The 17570-nt window shown below is 41.5% G+C and overlaps 2 protein-coding genes across 3 annotated transcripts; both read right to left on the bottom strand.

Annotated features, from left to right (window-relative positions):
• Nucleotides 1–232: 232 nt before the first annotated feature.
• Nucleotides 233–5999, bottom strand: stap2a (signal transducing adaptor family member 2a). The gene is made up of 11 exons (XM_062403620.1): nucleotides 5828–5999; nucleotides 4782–4853; nucleotides 4563–4682; nucleotides 4110–4166; nucleotides 3862–4013; nucleotides 3649–3780; nucleotides 3472–3541; nucleotides 2874–2976; nucleotides 2681–2776; nucleotides 1549–1680; nucleotides 233–1462 (listed from the first exon to the last, which is right to left on the bottom strand). Exons 1-11 carry the CDS (start codon nucleotides 5933–5935, stop codon nucleotides 1407–1409), a joined length of 1098 nt encoding a protein of 365 aa, XP_062259604.1. The 5' UTR covers nucleotides 5936–5999; the 3' UTR covers nucleotides 233–1406.
• Nucleotides 6000–6324: 325 nt separating this feature from the next.
• On the bottom strand, nucleotides 6325–16092 carry LOC133969011 (endophilin-A2-like). Of its 2 annotated transcripts, XM_062405313.1 has the most exons (9): nucleotides 15866–16092; nucleotides 12892–12960; nucleotides 12497–12713; nucleotides 12121–12254; nucleotides 11754–11912; nucleotides 10685–10788; nucleotides 10236–10369; nucleotides 10034–10090; nucleotides 6325–9262 (listed from the first exon to the last, which is right to left on the bottom strand). In XM_062405313.1, exons 1-9 carry the CDS (start codon nucleotides 15908–15910, stop codon nucleotides 9075–9077), a joined length of 1107 nt encoding a protein of 368 aa, XP_062261297.1. In that variant the 5' UTR covers nucleotides 15911–16092; the 3' UTR covers nucleotides 6325–9074. The 2 variants fall into 2 exon arrangements, with proteins under 2 accessions (XP_062261297.1, XP_062261298.1); XM_062405314.1 differs by lacking the exon at nucleotides 10034–10090 and having other exon boundaries at nucleotides 15866–16091.
• Between the last annotated feature and the right edge of the window lie 1478 nt (nucleotides 16093–17570).

The raw sequence follows: 17570 nt of genomic DNA, 5'->3' as shown, positions 1-17570 counted from the left end.
GAGACCACAGAAGGAATGTGGAAATATACTTCCCTACTAAAGTGTAGAAAAGTAAACTTTTACAAAAATAGTTTTTTCTTCTATTTATTTGTGGTAAAATATCTTGATTATGGATCATCTCCCGAACCAGCCACTCATGGTAGCAATTAATTCCAATAACTTCTGATTCTCCTTAGTTTCATGATGTCACTGGAGAGTCATACTTTCAACTTCAGATGAGGAACGACTGAGATCCATGCAAAAACAATTTAATGCCCTCAATATCTTACAAGCACTATCCTTCAATAGTGATCAAGTGGACACATCACATATTGTACAAACATACATGTACAAGAAACCGATCATTGTAAGAAGACTCAAGTCAGTTGATCACAGTTTTCCACGAGTGCTCAGACATATCAAATCTGCTCGGACTGGCCAATTGACAGAAATGTCAAATAATGTTTCCCATGTAGAAAAAAAAAAGACCCTCAGATCTGTAATACATTATCATTTTGTTACTGAAGGACAAAAGTTAGGTTATAATACTGTGATAGCCAAAACCCTTCGTGGGCTAATCTGGAAAATAAAACTTTTGGTTTTTGCCAAGTTTCTGGTTCTTGTGTACTTAATACTTAAATAGTGTTCTGTCTCTTTAGTTTACAGCCCTTCCACTAGAGGGCACCCTCACATACAGCAGATAGACGTTCTTGAAGGGGAACAGCGGAGGCTCCGAGCAGGTCTGAGCACTGGTGAGTCGTAGCACCATACAGTAGCACATATACACAGTAGCAGAGAATAAGGAAACACTTTAAAATCAGCACCGACATTACAGTCAAAGTTGGATTTGAAATGAACCAGGGTGGTGTCGCTGTTTCGATCAACAACATATTAATGGTCATCAATGCTTATTCACCACATATAACACTCGGAGCAGCAGGCAGAGACTGTGCAGGCTTCACCTTCAGGCCAGCTCCACCATATTCACATGATTACTAGATGTTAGATGAGGAGGAAGGTGGAGGGCCGCTGGGCTGAAACCTGAGCGCGCCTGGTTTATTTTACTTTCGGAGCAGATAAAGTGTCTCAGGTGCGGCAGTGACATCAGCAGGTCAGCACAAACAGACACGGGCTCAGACAGGAGAACATTCGGCTCTGTTGGTGGTCCGAGTGTGTCAGGGGTTTCTCCTGGAGGTTTTAGCTGCCAGTCACATTGATTCAGAGAAGGGAAAGTAATCATCTGTTGGGACGGCGGTTTGTAAACAGTTTGATGCATTTGGACGAAGCACTACAAAGAAAATGGCGGTGTTTGTAGTCCCTTGTCTTCCGCCTAGAAGGCACAGGATGAGTACATAGCTGCGGTGAGAAGGGGTTTGGCACTGAAGATTGAGTTCGCTGTGACAGGAAGTAGTTCCTCCCGAGTGAAATCAGTCCTGACTGGCTCGTCTCTTCTCCAGCTTCATTTTGAGTTCCTCGTTGAGCGCTGCGGAGAGACAGAGGATAAACACTTTGAGCTGAAAGGCCTGAGGATCGACGGCTGCAGGTGACGTCTGTACTTTATCTACTCACACTGTGCAAGAGGTGAAGGAGAGAGGATGAGTCGTCTCATCGGGTTGGTGGGCGAGGCCGGTACAGACGTGGTCAGGATACGGCGGTCTGGGGCGGGGGACCTGGACAGGGGACTGCTGCTGCACCACCGATCTGCACCAGAATGAAAGCAAGCAGTAATGAGTAAGAGCTTTCAAACCTGAAGGTCCAAACCAAGCTCCATGTCTTTGTTGCGTCGTTTACATCTTATCTGTTTAGATTTGGTTTCCTACATAGTCTGTGTATGAAGATAGATGAAACGTCTTAACTTTCTCCCACTTTCCAGAAATTATATTAAAATACCCCAGATACAATGCTGCCATCTTGCACATTTGGAGCCAGAGTGTGCACAGTAGCAATCAGGGGATGGAGCTGCAGGGGGAGGTCCAGTTGATACACGTGCTGGACAAATCAGGAGTCAGTCACAGATGTCCCCCCATTTTTATAGCATCAAAGAGTTTGAAACCCAATTTCCAGTGGGGTTAAAATATATTTGATGTTTTTGACTTTATAGTTTGGTCCTTATCCCATACACTAACATGGAGAAGGTGAGGTTAATAACCTATACTGCAACCAGCCACCAGGTGGCGATTGAGACACTTTGGCTTCACTTTTGATAAGTTGTCATGTGGTCAATATTTACAGTCTGCAGTCTCACATGGCAATTTAGACTTTTGTGTGACATACTTACATCGTCATTATCTATGTGGGCTGCATTTTGATGTCATATATAAGGGTTTTTATAACTTCCAAACAAATTGAAAAATGTTATCTCCTCCCACCCCCATGTGGCACCACAGCTCATTTCTGCTTCTCGGCTGTTCCTTTTTTATTGTCCTCAACTTCCTGTAATTGGTCTGAAAGTCTGAACTATCCCAAACGTGATTTCACAATGAGAAGGAAACAAACCATGGTTCTGTTTGATACAGACTGAGACTTCCTCTTGGAATAAATATAGGTCATTCGTTTAAAACCATGGTCCGAGTCACCTTTCATTTTTGATTCTAACTAAACTGAAAGGTCTGGACCAAAGGATGGTGTGAAAGCACCCTAAGGCTGTCTGTCTGTGACTGTCTGTGACTATCTGTCTGTGTGTCATGTTGAAAAGACAAACCTTGTTTAGGCGGCAGGGCAGGAGCCTTTGGAAGGGGGCTAGTGGGGGCAGTGTGGAGGATCCTTTCTCCATTTTCATCATTGGCAGAAACATATGCTGGTGACATAAAAGAAGTAATAATTTTGTTGGACTAATAGATTTATGGAGAGAGAAAGATTTAAAAAAAAAGCAGAAGAAGTAAAGTGTTCCTCACTGATATTCTCCTCATATGGCTCCTCCAGTAGGAACGGTTGAAGAGTTCCTGCCGTCTTCTCTACCAGGGCGTCAATGACCTCGTGAAGTGTAGCACAGGGAATCTGAAAGGAGGAAAACAGTTGGATTATATGACAAAAATTGGATGGATTATTATTGATGTTAAAAAGCCATTTGTCATTCATTTTCAAAGTCAGTGTTTAAGATCGTGTGCTCGACTGTTACCACGTCCTCACTCACCCTGAAAACTCTAATAAAAAAGGCATAAAGAAAAATGTGAATACAGTAAGTTAGTTCTGACAAATTGTCACTCAGACAGATGAGATGATGAGATATTAAAAGCATCTAATCTTTACTTTCCACTTAATAAATGTAATGTAGTGTGTATTTCCTATCATTTTGAATATTTAACCCTATGGTAGAGGTGCATCAAGCCAATACCTAATTATGTAACCATGAAATTATGTTTTATGATAAGACATTAGGAACAGTGAACATATATAAGTCAATCATAAGAGCTTTGAATTCAAGAAATCCACATCCTTTTAATTTAGTCAAATATGAATTGTATATCTATTATACATTTATTACACACTTACAGGATTTTCTACATCGATGACATAACCTCCTTGGTCCCTCTGAGTCACACGGTAATGTCTGAACACCGACCTGGAGCAAGAGACAAATAGAGAGCTCAGACCTTTGGCTGTGAAGACGGCGTCTGTCTGTGTCAATTGGCAGCTGTGGTGTCCAGATGTTCAGCAGGTGTTTTTTACCCGTTGAGGTCTTGTCGAGTGGTGACAGCCAGCGAGCATCCGTCCCGGCCTGGACGGAGCAGCATGTTGCCGCTGTCTGGGTGTCGCTCCAGGAGGACTTCAGCCTCTGTCCGCGACACTGGCCGAAAGCACCTGCACGCCACACACAGAGGACGATGACACTCGTGTTCACACACTCCACAACAGTTACTCTCAACACAGAGCAGGACTCACGCTGGGATCTCTCCTACTAAAGGCACGGAGAGCGGGGAGGGAGGCGCACGTGTGGGTGTTCGAATCCTCCGCCTGGACCTCTCTTTGTCCACCACCTCCTTCAGCATCTGCAGCTGGCCCGGCAGCAACGTCAGGCAGGACGGCACATTGAGCTGGGATTGGGTGGAAGGCGGATTGTTTTTAATTACACGGCTCAAGAGGCAGACACTGGTAAGAGGAATGCTGGTGAGCAAAAGATGAATATTTACATCAATGACAGAGTAGAGGAAACCTTTCCACAGCTCCCTTGATTCTAGGTTAGGTGCCTGGAAAAGACAAGAGCACTTAACACCTTGTAAAAACAGTTCATCTTATTTTATAATAATGTCATAATATGTCCCCATAACATAAACGATGACATAATAAGGTGAAGACACGTTAGGTTAGGTTAAGGTTAAGATTAGAATTATGGAAGTTATAATTATGGTCATGGTTAGAGTAAGTCTCCAGGTAATCATTTAAAGTTAATTTAATTTCCACTGGAGACGTGTGTTTGTGTGTGTGTTTACTTGTATTTATATCTTTGTGAGGAGCATTTTGAGAATAGACCATTAAGTGAAGACATTTTGCACTTTTGCAGTGAGCTGTTTAAGGGTGAAGACTTGGTTTAAGGGTAAGGATAAGTCATTTAGTTGTTAAGGTTAATGTAAGGGGCTAGTTACTGTAAGTTTGGTTTCCCCTTCCTTCATGCGTAGGATGAGTCTGGCCGCCTCCAGGTTTCTGTCCCGGCTGCAGTCGTCCTTCAGGGACACAAATCCACTGAGATCCATCTTCTCTACGAACTGTATGCACCCCCATACACACACACGCACACATAAACGTGTGTTAGCATCAACACACCAAGATGCACACTTGCATGTATACAAGGTATACACACTTACATGGGTGTCCTTGGGGTTATTGAAGAAATACAGTGAATTCCCGCAGAGACATGTCCACAGTCGCCTGGATGCCTGTCACACATGGAAATAAGCAGATAGAGAGAGAGCTTGGATAACAACTGGGCTGTTTCCCACATCCGTAATTTAATGAATCCTTCCCTCCTTTATCACTCTCACATTTCCTGTCCCCAGAGATGGATAGAGAGGGGAGCCTCAGCTGTGGTCAATCTGGGATCACTGGGATATCCTGCACCTGAGCCAGGCTCATATTACATGTCTGAATACATTAAAATAAGCATTATGAGAGGGAGGAAGTCCATGGGTACCATTCTTTGTTCGTTACCTTATATGTATCTGTATGTATGTAAAACATGGAAAAGAACGATTGCTAAGTATTTTATTTCAATAGCTTCCATGTCATGTGACCCACTGACTTCAAACCAATGCGGAATTATACTAATGGTATTATTAAAATATACAAATAAGACACAGCTCTTTCTATCGCTTTTAGTGTTTGTTTATTGTATGTGAACACTCATATTTCATAAAAATGAATGACTTCACTGGGTGTAACTTTGTATCAGACATATTGGGAGATGCACAGTCCAGGCTGTCAGGTCAATACCGTGAAAAGAAGAGTATTTCTCTGAGTCAGCAGTGAATCTTTGGATATAAACTGCTTGGCAGACATGTGTGTGTGATAGAGATACACTGAGTGGGCTCGTTATACGATCACAGCCACAGATCGTTCACGTGATCTGATTGAAATGACATGCATCGTTCTGACAGCCGACGGATTTTCCCTCGATCCTCACGTCGTGATTGCTTCACAGACTCTTCAGAAAACAGACTGATAATTAATCTCTGATCCGCTATGTGAAAGATCTCGAGTGTCGCCTCGCCCAATCCAACACAATAAGGAAGTTGACAGCTCTGTGGGAATGGGGTGGGGGGGAATCAGCCGGTGCATTCATACACACAGATCCTGTCTATCAGTAGCATGCACTGGAACAACATGGCTCTACGTCTGCACCGGCAGCGCCTACCTTTTCTTTCGGTCCTCGCTTCTCCAGGTATCCCTCGTAGTAGCAGGGCGGGAGCGGCGCCCGGGCTCCCCCAGGCCCGGGCCGCTGTCTGACGGGTGCAGCCGCCATGAGTGTCGCTGGCTGGGCACGGAGGACAAAGGGGATCCGAGTGATTCTGGGGGAGTGACACGCCTTCCTCGATGAGATAGTGCTGTGGCACTAATCCAACAGCTGGCTGCCGGAGCCTGCTGTGTCTGGGGGGTCATGCGGACGGGTGGTGGTGCAGATTAAAAATGGCTGCAGGGGGATAAACGTCCAATATATAGAGATGTTCACAGAACACAAATGAACATCTGTGCAGATGTGTAAAGATGAATGAAAGATTTTAAATGAGAATCGTGAATGCTACATGTTAAAATAGATAAACATACAGACACCATATTTTCTGCATGATTTTAAAAGATAATTTTAGTTGCATGGCTGTTATTTTCTGTAATGAGTCAGACACAAGGAAGACAAATTATTTAACATTTATTGAAGAAAGCAAATGAACAGCATCCATTTCCCTTTACACAATAAGGAAAATACACAATACACACATACGATTACATTAAGAATAGAGGTAAACCACATATCCTATAGATAATCCAGGATAATCCCACTTTTAGTCTCCCCACAGTCACAGTTACAAAAGGAAGGCATTGCCTCAGACACAGTAGCTGTAATGAAGACGCATGCAGAGCGGTTACACTTCAACACACAAAACGATTGTGTATAATAAAATAAAGGTATCTTTTAAAGGCCAATAATACTTCTTTCATTTATATAGTGTTATAGAGTCGGGACACTTATGGGTATGGGTGCTTAACAAACCATCACAGGGCTGCAATAAATGTCAGTACGCAGCAGGCAAGACAACTATTTCAGCTGTGACAGCCACGGCACACAAAAATTGATCTTAGTCCTTTGTTCCACGACATTAATCATCAACATTATACAAGCGACATAATAGCTCAACCTGAGCCCCTGACCCTCCGCTCCCCTCTCCTACTCCCGGCTTTTGATTTAGTATAATGAGGCATGAGAAGCCACACCTGAACCACATAGTTATTATTCAGCGCAGCCACTTCAGCCCAAAAGGTAGCACGACTAACATATAGGACACATGCAAACATAACATGAGGAGGCCCATACTATGATAACAGGGAGATTATTGCAGGGATGGACCAGGGGACCGGACTCCAGGGGCACCATGGGATAGGGATGGGAGCAGATAATGAGGAAAGGGGGAAGGGGTACGGGGGGCAGGTGGTGAATAAAGACTAGTTGGGGGGATGGAGGGAGCGTAATCCACTGCTGTGTGCCCTTCCCTGCTGAAAAGACCTGTCTGTTCCGCTCCCACTTTAAATAGAGATGGGAGAGATGAGTGGGGTGGGGGGGGCGGTCTAACAAGGCGATCATGACAAGAGGAGAAAGTTGGCATTTCTCGGTGAAAAGAACAAACCCTCGCAGTTCATAGTCATGCTCGTAAATAGGCTTAAATGAAACTCAAACCAGCCATTGTGTAGAGGCCGCGATGGTTATTAGTAAACTCTGAACACAATAGTTGGGAGCTAGCGTTTTCTGTCAGGTCGGGTGCACAGTTTCAGACTGAAACGTGAAGCAGCCACAAAAAACAAGCCAAAAGACATCAAATTCATTTACATGCTCAGAATTTTAGGTTTAGAGCACTAAAGCAGGAGCTTAATCCCAAATGATGAGGGAGAAAATAAATCACAAGATTGAAAATTCACTGACAAACAGTGGAGTGAAAGCCCACAAAACACTGTGACTGACACTGCCAGCAGCATCACTAGAGGCTGAGCAAACAGAGGGGCTGATGCTTATGGCTTTGGTGTAATGCAAATAGGTCGGAGTGTGGGAAAATGATGTTGCGTTATTAAGTGAGCTGCACTGTGACGGACACAAATGTCTGCTCCTGTGAGGTAAATAAAAAGGAAAACACATGTTTACATATAGTTAAATGATTAACTTAGAGTCATTTTGTAATTTGCGCTGTATAAAATAAATTTTCGCTTACAAGCAGCAACCATGAACAGTTTGGGAGTGTGTGCAGCCTTTCTCTAGTATTAAGAGATGAGAGGGTGGCGTGCACGGAAAAACAATGGTTGCGGTTTAGGTAAGTAAACTAACTAATAACAATTACATGTAATTAAAAAGAAGTGTATTTATGGACCCTTACAGTCCTTCAGACGTAGACCCTCAAACAACTTTTTGGTCTAAAATAAACTCAGCTAATATATATGTATATTAGGGCCATGATTATATTCATCATTGCTTAGTCTGTTGATTAATTCCTCGATTAAGCAATGTTTGGTCCATAAAATGCTCACATGAGTTTCCTGAACCCAAAGATGGCCTCCTCTGTCTTATTTTGTCCATTGACTAAAGAGATTCACTTTACTGGTATTAAAGCAGCAAAGAAACCAGAAAATATTCACATAAGAAACGGAAATCAGAGAGTTTACTTTTTTTTCCATAAAAAAAAACAAAACCTTGTTGCAGCCCTAAAGTCTACACATATATATTATAAGCCATGAGAACACAGCACTAACAGCTAGAAATCTGTAGCACCAGCAGGTGTCAGCAGAGGATAGATTTGGACATCAACAAAAGGCGGCCTGTCTTTCATGTTGAGTTCAGGATGTCGACAGTACAAACGCAGAGGCACAGTGGTGAAAAGGGATGTAGAAAACAGTGCCTAGAAAAATACATGCGTATACGTGCATGTGTGAAGTACCAATATGACAAATACACAGAACAGTTCATATTGTGGATATAAAATAGTAATATATGAATAAAGTACTTGCACTTCTTAGTGTTTGTGGATACTGCCAAACAGGTTATTACATATCTTGATCTTTCTTCATCAGTCCTTTTGTTGGAGGTGTCGTGTACAAAGTGCACAGGTGCATAGAGATGGAATATAAAGATTCAGGATGTGGTATATGCACACTCAGACGTCAGGTGGTAATTTCTCTGGTTTAACATCCCTCCAGTCTTACTGTCTTTAAAAATTCTTTCAATCTTATTATAGTGAAAAAGCTTTGGTCAAATAATTCCTGGATTCAAAATAAGGTCCCTGTCTTGAGATGATTATCTTTAATTACAATAGCCAAAAGATATTTTTTGGTTTAATGAGAGTCAACAACCCTCTTATCATTCCCCCTTTCCATCCTCTGCCGTCCCCCTCTTGCCTTGCTGTATTTTAGTGGGTTATCGGCACCACCACTTCGACGTAGTTGTTGGGGAAGTATCCTGACTTTCCATGCAAGGTCCCCTCAAACCAGTTCTCATCGATTTGATTGACCAAGGTGATGATGTCACCCTCTCGGAAGCCCAGCTCACCTTCGTTCTCTGGTTCAAAGTCATACAGGGCTTTACAGCATGGCTCGGCTGCAGAAAGAAAAGGTAGAGAGATGCAAGGAGGGAGAGAAAAAAAAGAGAAAAGGATTAATATATTCTCCTGTAAAAGGAGATCCTACGAGGAAGTGTGTCTCCCGTATGTTTTCCAGTAGGACTCTGGAATAGACCAGTGACAAGTGAAGTCATGAAACATGGAAGGTTTGGAAGTTAGTCATCAGAAGAGTAGGAGGTGGAGGAGAAGAGTCCTTCTGAAGCTTAAGATCAAAATCAAGCCACTGATACTATTTGTTTCACAGAAAAACTAATTCATTCAAATTATTTTTCAGTGGACTGCAGAGGTGAATGACATTAGATTCACTACCTGTAAAGTTAACCCAGTGGCAGTGATTTTTCTTAAGGTTCAGAAATGTCAGTCCGGGAACAGGTTGTAAGATACATACAGTTCAGCAAAACCATGACTATGGATAAAAATGGTTGTTATCACTTTATTTAAATTGGCTTTGAATTATCATTGAAATACCACAGTCACCGATTGTTTATAACAACAACACTAGAATGGTTTGCTAAAGCTTGTACGTCTCTACAGCTTGGTAAGACAGTAATGCTTATACCAACGAGCCCCATCTCGTTCTGAGATCCTGGCAGACACTGGACCCAACAAATACCCTTCAACAATGTTAGTGCAATAGTTGACCCAGACAAGTGTGCACCCCTCTGCCACACGCATGTGCAACAGAGTGAGTGAAGGTGAAAGACGCATTGTAGTTCTGTGATAAGTGAGACCTTCATCTACCCACTCACGTGGCTTGCTCCTGACGGAGTTTCTTTGGAAGGAAGTACCGTGATATTGTTCTGGAGCTGGTTCATGTCACAAAGGAAAGACACATCAGTCGTAAAGAAGGATTGGACTTGCATGTATTCCTTCTCGGTGCAGGCCTGGCACACATACACATACAGATGTTTGAGAAAACTCACAACGCTCTCACAGCTGTGTAAAATTTACCTGGAGAGTAAGCCGGAGGGTTTATTGCAGAAGGTGAGTATCCTCCGTTGGATGGCTCCAAGTCTCCATAGTCTAATTCTGGTCTGGGTTTGGGTATGTATTCACGTCTTGGACGGTTCTGAGCGTCATTCACCCTGAATACGAAAGTATGGTAAATAGTTAAACTCAAAACAAACCTAATTTATTTTGTGTTATTTGAAAGACAGATTGATATTCTAATGGAATAAAAAACAGATTACAACAGAATTGTCTGTGCCAACAAAAAACAACGATTGATATGATTCAGTAAAAAAAATCATTTTAACTCAGCATCAGTCACTGCTGCTGTTTGACATTTATTACTTGTAATCAGATCAGTACAGGAAAAAGAGGCTGAATCATCCTGCGTCACAGGCCAGAGGACACATACAGAAGGCATGTCGTTTTCACAAAGCAGTCATGGCGCTGACCTTTCTCTCAGTTTGTCGGAAAGCTCCTCGAGGACCTGCGAGGCCTGTTTGTGGTACTGCAGTAGAGACTCCACAAAGGAAGACAGCTGACTCACCTGCTCCACCTACACACACACGCACACAGAAACTATTTTAGAAGGAGACCAAACACGGACACAGCTCGGGTCTTTCTGTAAAAGGATCCAATAATTAATTGTTATCATCCCATTTCTTTTCATGTCTCTAATCTTAATCATTTGTTTATTTACAATGGCACTTTAATTGATGTCAAACACGTCACTCAAAAGCCATGAAACACTAATTATGACAACACAATAAACAGGTTTATCTGGCTCACACTGAAGCACTGCAGGAAAAAAGAATGCATTTCGCCTGCCACATTCTGTCCTTTTGTCTTAATGAGAAGCTGTGAGCAACATGTGTTTACAATTGTTGTCGTCACAACGAAATACAAAACCAGGGGAGAGACAACATGTTGAGAAATAAGTATAATTTAAGAGAAAAAGTGTAATCACTGTTTAATTCTTAACAGAGAATGAGACTTTAGAATTATTGTAAAATTAAGACGGTTAAAATGTTAAATGGATTAAACAAAAATAAAAGAAAAAGAGAAGCTCAGGCTTTTTGATTAGTAGACACTCTCTCTGGTCTTTTTTCAGGATGGTCCCGGGATAGTGGTAAAAAGGGTTATTCTTTTTCAAGCAGGATTAAGCAAAGACCAATAAACAGAAACATGGTGGAAGGATTGGACTTGGGCCAAGACTTGTTTTTTTAACATTGTTAGATGTTAATACTGGTACATATGGTTCAATATGCCTGCTGTTGCCTGTGTTCTTTCATCTAGTAGAATAACAAGGACAGCCTCACTAACCTGACTTCACACACTTTCAGTATATTACTCCATTACTCACAGGAACATTTATTTGGTTCAGCGTAATTAATAACACATTTAGGTTTACCGACTGTTAATGAAAGTAATGAAGGTAAAGTGAAACACTTTTTTTATGAACTTATGGAATTAAAAAACGGTCTGACAGAGCTCAGTGTGCTTAGTCTACAGGTCACTCACATCTGTTTCCAGCAGGTTATGCATGGAGCCCTCAGCCATCTCTTTGGACTCATGGAATTTCTCCAGGGACTGCCTGATCTCCTCATCCTGGATTTTACCTTGACGTTTCTTTTTATAATCGTAGTCCAGACGACGACCCTCCAGCTTCTTCAGGTGGTGCTGTGAGGGAGAACGAGTTGGAAATGGGAGGATGAGGTTTTTCAGATTTTCTCTTGTTTATTGCTATGTCATTAGTGTGATTCAAACACACATGCAGTTCAGCTGTCACGCATCTGGACTTCATATTACTGCAGGTGACACAGACTGTGGAGCTCATTGGTCAGGCCTGGAACCTACTTGCAGAAGAATACCAATGCTTTGATTCTACCTGAATGTCTTTGATATCCTTCTCAGCAACCGCCTGCAGTGGATCGAGAAAGTTCTGCTTCACATCGATATCCAGAGAGTCCTTGATCTCAGCCATCCTCTTCATGGACTCCCCTATGTCTACAAGAGCCCCACCTGCAGTGCACACACAAGCAGAAACATGCAAAACACCCGCATTAGACAGTGTGGGATATAATAACAATTATTAGCTCTGTGAGCAAGGTGGAAAACATGAAAAACTACAGGAAGTGACGATTCAGATTATTTCAAACAATAGGAAAATAATTCATTTTTAATGCACTTAAAACATTCACCATTATATTACACTACTCTAATCCAAGTTAATCTCGTCCTCTCCCCGACACCATCATGCTTACCAAAGTTGGTGTCTTCGCCCATATCCCGTCCATACTTTGTCATGCACTCCCCCAGGAGGCCCTCAGGCTGTGGGTAGCCAGGACTATTCAGCTGTCCGCGCATTTTGGACACTGTTGTGAGCATGGAAAGCTTAGCTCTGGTTGCTGGGTTGGGCTGCAGATACTCCGATGTTTTATTGATGACTTCTACCACTGCTTTGCTGGTAATATCTGCTCTCTGGTGATACAAATCAGGGAGAGAAACTGATACCTGAGTGCATATACAGAGTTGCATGGCCTTTACACTATTTACAAGTGTTTAGGAGCTGTGATGGACACGATTTTACAGCCCAAAATATGAGGATATTGTTACACCACTTTAACTCTGTGTGTGGTCCTAAAGAGTAAGGAATTACCCTCTCGAGGTCCCTGAAGTCTTCATCCAGTTTGGTTCCCTCTGCACCTCCAACTTTTTCACTCATCAACTGTGAAGACAGAGCAAACAGAGCTATGAGGCTAACTTGTTCACTTGTCTCAATGTAAGATTATTAATACACACATTAATTACCCACATTTGCAGTCCAACGTGACAAAATGAAGTTTACTTAATTATTTATTGTTTTTTTCCATTTATTCTTCTTTTTGCCAGGTGTCCACGTACAGAGAGGTCAACAAAAGAACTGAATTTCTGGTTCTTGCAGGGCAGAATCTTGTTGTCAAATAAGGTTGAAATTAAACTTCCCTTTTGCTGCTTCCAAACTTTAAGGGATATTTCATATCTTCCACCACTTTCTTTATTCCAGGAATGCTCATGCCCATGTTTTCCATCTAAACTCTGCATCAGGGAACAAGTTCAGCAAACTAGACTTTCCTCTGCACTGAGTCTCGATTCATGAGTAATAATACTGAAGCGTTTCCTCTTTTCCATCAGGTCAGCACACACACTGCAGTTTCCTACACTTCCACCATATCCATGGATACTTTTACTAAACACAGATGGTAACTTCATCTGGCTCTCACTGACAAATGCATATGCTCACTAACACATGGCACAATCTCCATTTATCATCAGACAAACAAACTCTTGCCCAGTTGTCTGGCCGGCCATACAGAGACTTGTTGAGCTTGTGCTTCTTTATTTGGTGCAGCTGTTAGCACCACATTGCACATAAAACCCCATGACCAGATGCAACAACCAAAGTCTCCCCTTTATATAATGCACAGGTCTGGCAAGTTGCTCTTAATATGTTCATAGCATCTACTGCTACCTGGTTCACGGGACATAATACAGCAACCATGCATTCCCAAATAATCAAATTTAATGTACAGCATTTAATTTAAACTACAATTGCACTCAGAGAGCATTAATCTCCACCAATGTCCCAAGTTACCTAAATTTAACATTTAAATTAACTAGATCCAGGATATTATTTGGATCTGCACCAAATGGCATAAAATCATAAATATCAGTTCCCTAAACATGTCAGAGATTCTTTCATTAAGATCCATGACTTATTTTCTGGGGGGAAAAACAGCATGCATCCTTCCACCAAGTTTTGTGGGAACCCATCAAGTAGTTTTTGCATAATCTTAACATGAAAACAAATGCAGACAAAAACATGACCTCCTTGACTGAGGTATTTAATGAATCCTTTGTTACCAGATGTGAAATTATCGCATTTGGACGATTGAAAGCTAAACAGCAAACACACTTTAGAGGCCCATGTAGTTTTATGATTGCCAACTGATTGTTTTGCACAACACAACTACCAAACCTGCCAATATCACTCAGACTACAGTAGTTAATGTATGTGGAAAACTGTTGAAACTCATAAATACATAATGGGTTAGAGAGATGAAAGACTCATAAGCAGATTAACTGATAAATAATTCAAGATTTGGTTAAAAGATGTTGTGAAGGTGGAGACAGGGACTTGTCCTGGGAAGACCCCAAAAACATCTACATAGCAATACAATAATTTAGACTTAAACAATTGTGCACATAGATAAACAAGATGCGACTCAGAAAAGCAAAGCAGCATCCTTCAGAACTTAGATCAATAATTAATTAAATCAAGTTATTTATGTTGTATTACTGGTAATGGTATCACATGACGCCTGTTGAGCAACTAATTTACACACCTGATTATCCTCCCTTCACCTGTCCTCTATCATTTCAGCCTGAGCTGAGAGCTCTACCTTGTCTCCCAGTAGCTGAATTATTCATAGTGGGATTTGCCCAATTCCCATGCCAGAGTAAATTTTTCTAAAAGAATGAAAGATTTAACATCCAAAAGAATGTGAGATTCAGAGGCGTGTTTTTCCGGCTGTGTTGTCAACAGGGTGACCACATCTGTGTCTTCTGATGTACTTACTGGTTTGGGCAGAGTACCCACATAAGTAGGATTCCTAATAGGTACACACCCAAAGGGCAGAAATTATATTACAAAAAGAGACTGCCGGAACTGGGAACACTTACAATTTTAGACGAGTAAAGACAACTTTGTACTTCATATGATGGTTTGCGACATTTGTTTCTGATTGACATCATAGAACCCTTTGTAATTCAGAGATATGAACAGAGTGATAAACATGTTGTTTGTCACAACATGTACCAGCTACACGGGGGCGCCCCCAGGTCAGCTAACTTCCACACAGGAATGATTAAGAGATGACGGCATTGTCTGTGAATCGTGCCACAGTGCGTCATGTTGTCACATGAGAACTATGGTGTCACCTCAACACAGTTTTGTCTTCAGACAAGTGTTTTGAAAACGCTCGGTAATCCTGCACATAACAAACAAGATCACCGCTTTAGAGCATTCACACTTTGTTAACAGCAAAACACAACAAAAACACACTCCTATAATCGCACACACCATCAGAGGCTCCTTATTTATAGCAATAGAAACTTTAAGAGGTTAGCGACCATCTTTAAGTTTAACTAACCTGGCTAATGCTAGGTAGCAACTAACCTACCTGCGTCTAGATTAAAAACACTTTAAGGAAAGAAAATGGATAAACACGTGCGTGCTTTCCTGAAGTCGGCTGTAAATTGGTATTTTAAACGTTGTTTGGATTGTTACGCTTCTGACGTTAACTTGCCAAGCCTCCACATTAGCATTAGCTAGTTTCGGTGAAGGGTTAACTTTGACGTTACGTGTGAGCCACAACACACACACAGCACAGCTACTGAGGAGTTTAACAACACCTTAACTAGTCAGTTACTTCTCAACGAGTTACAGCACAATGTTCAAACAAGACAACGCGTTTATCGCTTTCTTTTTCACGATGTTTTCCACTTCCTCGAGGCTAGCGCAGGTCAACTCCAGACACTGTCAGCTAGCTTGTTTAGCTATCGGCTAGCGCTAGGAGGGTTAGCTTGTTTACCTGGCTCGCTTTGTAAAACTGCTTCTTAAATCCTGCGACGGACATCTTGCACCGTCTGTGTTGTTGCCACCTGGAGCTCGGCGGAGGGGACGAGGTGTGTGTTTTATAAGAGTCGACGTGGGTCTGTGGTTTACAACACAAACAGCAGCAGAGCGGCGCGTCTGCAAACTTTGCACCGTGGATGAGAAAAACTTGCTAAGCAACCTCAGTTTCCTGGACTGGGGCTGCGTGTGGGAGGCTCCATCCTGGTGGACTAAAGTGGGTCAACACACACACACACACCCACCCACCCACACGTTTGGGAGGACACTCATTGACATAATACCTTTGCCACCCTCAACCTTAACCATCCAAACTAAATGCCGAACACTAAAAAGTCTTAACCCTCAAACAGCCCATTGGAAAAGTGAGGACTGATCAAATTGTCCAGTGTAGTTTTGTCCTTACAAAGGTATAAGTACAGAAGCACACACACACTACCTCGGCTACTGTCTTCTTTATGTTTATAATAAATAAAACATGTTTATAATAAATAAAACAGCAAAACGACTTTTGAAATGTGTAAAAGGTAACTAATAATTTATACTGATGTGGCTCTGCAACTTAAAGGGATAGTTCACCCCAAAATGAAAATGTACTCATTATCTACTCACCACTATGCTATGCTTGGGGGGGGGGGGGGGTGAAGTGTTCGAGTACAATCCAATAGATAGGAAGTAATGCTGACCACTTCTTCAAACGTAAAAAAAAAAAAAAAAAAAAAAAAAAGGAAATAAACATAAAATGCCTCCATACTGCTGCTGTGGTGTCATGCAAGTGTCTGTTAGCCCTGATATCTATATTCAACTCGAACCCAGTAGAGTACATTTACTGTAAATGTGCTCAGTTTTGAGTTGAATTTGAATGTCGGTGCTAACTGACACCGCCGGAGAATTATGGAGCCATTTTATGATGTTGTTTTTTTAACGTTTGGAGTAGTGGTCCGCATTATTTCAATAGCATTGGATTTGGCTGTCACGCTGTTTACCTCTGAAACTCCAAAATTGTTTTGTGGACTTAAACATTTCACCCAACCCTCCATTGACATAGTGATGAGTAGATAGAGTGCATTTTTCATTCTACAAGGAAGGTCCCTTAAAAGTTTCCAGAAACATCCTTTCAAATGATCATGAGGGTATTCTGTGATTACATGTTGAAGATATTTTAAATATACATCTAGCTAAATATACACAACTAAGTAGCGGGTGAATACAACTATCCTATGTCAAATTATTCCAAGGAACATACGGAATCTCAAAAAAGGCTGTAAAAAAGCCCATCACATGGATTAAATGATCATATCAATCAATAATTATCTTGATACATTTCACTTTATTAATTTTATGTCCGGATTGAGATTATTTCTTATTTCAGAGAATTTGGAATGCATTAAAACATATTACAAATCTGAGGTAGATCAATTATGTGCTATACCTCCTTACTGTGCTTACACAATGCATACGCATTATGTTGATATATATTGGAGCTTTGTTATATTGCTACTTATGAAAATTATATTGCAAATGTTATTGGTATTGTGTATGCCAAGCCCTGACAGTAAATCCTAGTATATGAGAAGCTGCAGTCAAAACATTCTTCTTTGAGTTCTTGATTGATTGATGCCTCAAATGAGCTGTGGATCAATTGCTGCCGATGAATTGTTTGA

The sequence above is a fragment of the Platichthys flesus genome, chromosome 14, assembly GCF_949316205.1.
Source record: "Platichthys flesus chromosome 14, fPlaFle2.1, whole genome shotgun sequence".
NCBI classification, from domain to species: domain Eukaryota; kingdom Metazoa; phylum Chordata; class Actinopteri; order Pleuronectiformes; family Pleuronectidae; genus Platichthys; species Platichthys flesus.
Note: the sequence above shows the minus strand (reverse complement) of the source record. Positions and strands in the feature narration are given on the sequence as shown.

Coding starts and splice junctions, on each gene's coding strand:
- stap2a (XM_062403620.1), bottom strand. CDS start 5,935: ATGGCGGCTGCACCCGTCAGACAGCGGCCCGGGCCTGGGGGAGCCCGG. Junction 4,167..4,562: donor AAGGGGAAACCAAACTTACA/GTAACTAGCCCC, acceptor TGTCTTTTCCAG/GCACCTAACCTAGAATCAAG. Junction 1,463..1,548: donor TCCTTCACCTCTTGCACAGT/GTGAGTAGATAA, acceptor GTCTCTCCGCAG/CGCTCAACGAGGAACTCAAA.
- LOC133969011 (XM_062405313.1), bottom strand. CDS start 15,910: ATGTCCGTCGCAGGATTTAAGAAGCAGTTTTACAAAGCGAGCCAG. Junction 12,961..15,865: donor AGTTTTACAAAGCGAGCCAG/GTAAACAAGCTA, acceptor CTGTCTTCACAG/TTGATGAGTGAAAAAGTTGG. Junction 12,255..12,496: donor GGGCGAAGACACCAACTTTG/GTAAGCATGATG, acceptor TGTGCACTGCAG/GTGGGGCTCTTGTAGACATA.